The sequence below is a fragment of the Capricornis sumatraensis genome, chromosome 17 (genome assembly GCF_032405125.1).
Source record: "Capricornis sumatraensis isolate serow.1 chromosome 17, serow.2, whole genome shotgun sequence".
In the NCBI taxonomy this organism is placed as follows: domain Eukaryota; kingdom Metazoa; phylum Chordata; class Mammalia; order Artiodactyla; family Bovidae; genus Capricornis; species Capricornis sumatraensis.
The window spans coordinates 75,742,918-75,748,720 of record NC_091085.1 but is presented as its reverse complement, the minus strand read 5'-3'; the positions used below and the strand labels follow the sequence as shown (position 1 = coordinate 75,748,720).

Here is a 5,803-nt window from a genome sequence, read left to right as displayed (position 1 = left end):
AAATCTCGATTTCCTACTTCCCAGCGCCGAGGTCCATCATTAGAAGTAACACAATCCCAAGTTTTACAATAAGAGTCTTGTGCCCCCCCACAGGTCTTCCAGTCATGCCTGGGTGCGCCTGGGCATGCCCAGAACCCTTGTTCTCGGAGATAACCCCTAGCCCAAGGCACATTTACCATCGGCTTGAGGTCAAAGTACAAGTCTGGCCACCATGTGTTTGGTGGATGTATTGCGGTAGTGGAGTTTAGCACCTCTCGTGTTAGTCCATTTTGCAGCTTCCAGGTGATTTTGACGGGTTGATGCGGGTTCACGCTGGCAACTCCGGAGCAGAGTAACTGGGTCATCCACAAGAGGGCCCAGCCGAGTTGTCCTGGTCCTGTTGGCGCCTTCAAAGCTTGAGCCTCAAGGGGTTGGACGGGTGCAGAGATGCTTCCCATTCTTTCTTAGCGTCTTCTTGCTCTGCTGAAGCAGCTGGGCGTACGTGGTTGCAATGCACCCAAGGCCCGATACCGTCAACCTTTAGGGCAGTTGGGGTGGTAAGAAGAACAACATAAGGACCCTTCCATTTGGGTTCTAGTGCCTTGGTTTGGTGCCTTTTGACCCACACCCAGTCTCCTGGGCCAATGTCATGTGAGGGAATAGTTCCCTTATTTTGACCCACATATATTTCCCGGAGCAGTTTCCAGACATGAGAGTACACCTTGCTTAAGGCCATCAAGGCCTCTTGGAGTTGCCCCAACGTGGGAGGCGGTAGTTTCTTCCCTTCAAATATTGGACATACAGGGGGAGGTCTCCCATACAGAATCTCAAATGGGGTCAGATTAAGTTGATAAGGAGTATTACGCGCACGGAAGAGGGCGAAGGGAAGGAGGGTCACCCAGTCCCCGCCAGTCTCTATAGCCAATTTAGTTAAAGTTTCTTTTAGAGTCCGATTCATTCTTTCTACTTGCCCTGAGCTCTGTGGACTGTATTCACAATGTAACTTCCATTTAGTCCCCGGGCCTAGGGCAAGGCTCTGAACTATTTGACTCACAAAGGCAGGTCCATTATCAGAGCCGATGGTCACTGGCAGGCCAAACCTCGGAACTATTTCTTCTAAAATCTTTTTTGCCACTATCATCGCGGTTTCTCCCTTTGTAGGAAAAGCTTCTACCCACCCTGAGAAGGTATCCACCAACACTAACAAGTACCGGTAACCATACTTGCCTGGCCTTACCTCGGTGAAACCTAATTCCCAGTGTTGCCCTGGTCCTTCTCCCCGATACCTCAGTCCTGCATGTTGTCCTTTTCCTGGCCTCATCTGTTGACATGCCTTACAAGCATGCACTATGTTCTTTACAGTTGTCTGGTGCCGGGGAAATCGCAGGCGCGCAGTTTGAAAGAGCATCAGAGTCTTCTTTTCTCCCAGATGAGTAGACAAGTGCAAATGCTCACATAGTTGCCGTCCCAACTGAGCAGGGAGTATCAAGTAGCCGTCTGAGTCTCGGTACCATCCATCTTTATCTTTTTGAAGGTTGGTGTGTTTTTGGATCCAAACAAGGTCTGTGGATGAATACTCAGGGGTTGGGGGCAGAGTTCCCATACCTGGAGGTGGAAGTCCGATCGCCAACACAGGGGTGATGAAATCTTCATCAGCTACTTTTTGAGCTGCCAGGTCTGTGGCACGATTCCCTCGTGCCGTGGGGCTGTCACCCTTCTGATGTCCAGGTACGTGTACTGTTGACACAGCCCGAGGCATCTGTACAGCCTCTAAAAGTCTACGGATTTCAGGCAAGTTTTTAATTTCTTTTCCTTCAGCTGTCAAAAACCCCTGTTCCCGATATATTGGGCCCTGGATGTGTACCGTGCCAAAAGCATAGCGACTGTCAATGAAAATAGTTATTCTTTTTCCTTTGGCTCTCTCTAATGCTTGAATCAGGGCAATTAACTCTGCCTTTTGTGCTGAGGTATCCGGGGGAAGGGCCTCTGCCCATATCGTCCGTCCAGAGTCATCTACTACTGCGGCTCCCGCCCGTCTGTCCATCTTTTACATAACTGCTGCCGTCTGTGAACCATCTTAGCTCACTGTTATCCAGTGGAGTATCGGTTAAGTCCTTTCGCATTGCTGTTACCCCGGCCAGTATCTCATCACAATCATGAAGGGGGCTATTTTCCCCCGGATTGGGCAAGAGAGTGGCCGGATTTAGAGTGCAGGGCGTTTGGAAATGAATCCGTGGGGTGTCAAGTAGCAAGGCCTGGTAGTGCGTCAAGCAGGCATTAGAAATCCATTTACCTGGGGGTTGCTTTAAAACTCTCTCTATGGCATGAGGAGTGTAGACCAAGAGTCTCTGTCCATAAGTCAGTTTATCAGCATCGTGGACTAAGAGCGCGGTGGCCGCGATGATACGGAGGCAAGGTGGCCATCCGGCTGCCACTGGGTCTAGTCTCTTGGAACGGTAAGCTACAGGTCGCTTCCATGGTCCCCATCTCTGTGTTAGTACCCCTTTTCCTATCCCCTGCTTTTCATCTACAAATAATTGGAGAGGCTTAGATGGATCAGGGAGGGCAAGGGCAGGAGCCTCTAGCAAGGCTCGCCTGAGCTCTTGGAAGGCCTCTTTCATTGGCTCAGTCCATTTCCAGTCCTTGTTTTCTTTGGTCCCCTCATATAGGGGCCTGGCCTTTTCTGCAAACCCCAAGATCCATAACCGGCAATATCCCACCGTTCCCAGAAATTCTCTCACTTGTCTAGGGTTAGCCGGCTCAGGGATCTGGAAGATGGTTTCTTTTATAGCCTGTGTTAGCCACCTCTGGCCCTGTTTTATCTTATAACCGAGGTATGTAACCTCTTGCTTGGCAATCTGGGCCTTTTTGGCACTAGCCCGGTAACCTAAAGTCCCCAAGGTTTGGAGAAGGTCACCTGTTGCCTCTTGGCACTCTTTCTCTGTAGCCGCCGCCAGCATAAGGTCATCAACATATTGTAATAAAACAATGGTAGGGTGTTCAACCCGATACTCATGGAGGTCTTCGTCCAGGGCCTCATTAAATAACGTGGGCGAGTTTTTGAAACCCTGTGGTAAGCGAGTCCATGTCAGCTGCACAGGGGTCTGACCACCGTCTTCCTGCCATTCGAAGGCAAAGATCTCTTGGCTTGCGGGGGCAAGAGGCAAACTAAAAAAGGCATCTTTTAAATCTACAACAGTATACCAAATGTAGTTTGGACGCAAGTTGCTTAGCAATGTATAAGGGTTAGGAACCATAGGATGAATATCATTCACCCGTTTGTTGACTTCTCGTAGATCTTGAACCGGTCTAAAATCAGTTCCCCCAGGCTTTTTCACAGGCAGCAGGGGAGTGTTCCATGGGGACCGGCACCTTTTCAGGACCCCAGCGTATATGAGGAGTAATTCCTTGTCAAGCCTCCTGACTCATGGGATACTGTCGTACCCTCACCGGGGAAGCACTGGCTTTCAGTTCCACAATGATAGGGGGCCTCTGTTTGGCTAGTCCCATTCCTGCAGTTTCAGCCCAGGCCTGAGGGTATCTTTGAACCCATGGTTGTACTTCGGGACTTATTGTCGCTGGGGCCTCTGGCAAGTAGAGTCTGTATTCATCTTTTAATGCCAGAGACAAGACCTGAAGAGGATGCCCGGTCCCATCTAAAACCGACACTTGTCCGTGGTCAAAATGAATTTGGGCATTTACTTTAGACAGTAAATCCTTCCCAACAAGGGCGCTGGACACTCAGGTATCACCAGAAAAGAATGGGTCACCTGGTGGGCCCCCAGGTTCACGTGCCGTTTTGTAGTCCATCCATATCGTTTAGTCCCGGTTGCTCCCTGCACCCAGCTACTTTTCTTAGACATGGGTCCATCTTTTTGGTTTAAGACTGAGTATTGGGTTCCCGTGTCCACCATGAAGCCAACCGGTTTCCCCTCCACATTTATAGTTACCCAGGACTCGGGGAGGGGCATCGAGCCCTGACCCCCCTAGTCGCTATCCTCACCCGCATAGAGGATATGACTGTCTGGAGAGGGAGTCTCGTTTTTGGGGTTCCTGGGCTCCTCTTTTAGATTTTTCTTGGGGCATTTATCTTTCCAATGTCCAAACTCTTTACAAAACGCACATTGGTTTTTCTCAAGCTTAACGCCTTGTCATTTTTTCTTCAGTTTTTGAGTCCAATTTTTTCCCTTTCTGGAACCTGTTTTTGTTTTCAACCCCAGCAAAAAATATCTGGGCCAGCTCTTTTTGATTTTTACGGTTTTCTTCAGCTCTGAATTCTCTTTCTTCTCTTCTAATGCGGTCCTCTCTCTCCTGGGGTCTCTCTATGATTAAAAACCCTCTCGGCTGCCCTCACTAGCTCTTGCAAGGATTGTTCACTTAACCTCTCTATCTTTTGTAATTTTTTTCTAATATCGGGGGCTGCTTGATTTACAAATGCAAACATAACTGCCGCTCGTGACTCATCTGCCTGTGGGTCCATAGGGGTATACTGTCTAAAAGCTTCTATGATCCTTTCAAGGAAGGCTGCTGGGCTCTCATTTGGTTCCTGCCTCACTGAATTTATTTTGGCCAAATTAGTCGGCTTTCTGGCGGCCGCTCTAAGGCCGGCCATAAGAGTCTGACGGTATACCCGGAGACGCTCCCTACCTTCAACGCGTTCGAAGTCCCAGTTGGGTCGCACCAAGGGGAACCCCTCCTCAATGAGGTTAGGCTGTATTGTGGGCCTCCCATCCACCCCTGGCACATTCTTTCGAGCTTCTGACAGGATCCGCTCGTGCTCTTCTGTAGTGAAAAGCACCTGTAACAGTTGCTGACAATCATCCCAAGTGGGATTATGAGTAAAAAGGATAGACTCTAACAGATCAATAAGACCCTGCGGTTTTTCAGAGAAGGAGGGAGTCTGGGTTTTCCAATTGTACAAATCACTAGTGGAAAAGGGCCAATACTGATATGTCCGCTCTCCACCCTCTCTGGCTGGTCCCGCCCGGACCGGAAACGCGTAAACAGTGGAGGAGGGGACTTCCGGGTCTTCTTCCGCTACATTGGCCATTTCACTTGTTTTTCCCCAAGTTCCCTGGGCGGGGCCCCCTTCTCTGGGATGAGCTGAAGGCTCAGTTCTCCTCCTGGCTTCTCCCGATGAAACCTGTGAAAGCAAGGGCGGATGTGGATCCGCATACGGGGGTGGGAACAATTCGGTCTCCAGATCTATCAGATTAGGATACAGAGAAGATTCCTGGAATACCGGCTTTGGTCGATTTTCGTCTTTTTTTTCTTCTTTTTCTTCGGAAGCCTTCATTACTAACACCTGTGGGCTTGGTGAGGTTGGAGTTGGGGAAGAGGGACGGGGAGGTTTAGGAGGAGTGAGAACAAAGGGTTTAAGCCATTCTGGCGGGTTCCTCACTAGATCCTGCCAGACCAGAATGTAGGGAGTCTGATCTGGGTGCCCGGCAGGACTAGGAGTAAGCACCCTCTCTTTAACTGCCTGGATAATTTGGGGATTGAAGGTTCCCTCTTGTGGCCATCCGACGTCAAAGGTGGGCCACTCGACAGAACAGAAAGTCACCAGTTTCCTCTTCTTTGCCAGTAACGAAAGATTCTGAGCTCTAGACTTGAAATCAGAGAAGTGGTTAATCATAAGAGATAAAGGAGTAGAAGTTGTTTGTCCCGTGATCACAGAAAAGTACACTGGGAGCCAACAGAGCACACAAAGAGCAGCGCAGACGCCACAAATAGACAAACAGATAACAAACACAAGGTGGCCACCAACAATGCACTCAATCTTACCTGCAGGATGTTCACAGAGCCAGCTGCCTCCCCAGCACGA

The 5,803-nt window shown here is 49.6% G+C and overlaps 1 protein-coding gene across 1 annotated transcript; it reads right to left on the bottom strand.

Moving 5' to 3' along the window:
* Positions 1-1,313: 1,313 nt before the first annotated feature.
* LOC138093578 (uncharacterized) lies at positions 1,314-5,275 on the bottom strand. Its single transcript, XM_068989632.1, is given in 7 exon segments — positions 1,314-1,345; positions 1,585-2,018; positions 2,020-3,366; positions 3,368-3,698; positions 3,701-4,131; positions 4,133-4,294; positions 4,296-5,275. Coding segments are annotated over 7 exon segments (3,717 nt in total).
* Between the last annotated feature and the right edge of the window lie 528 nt (positions 5,276-5,803).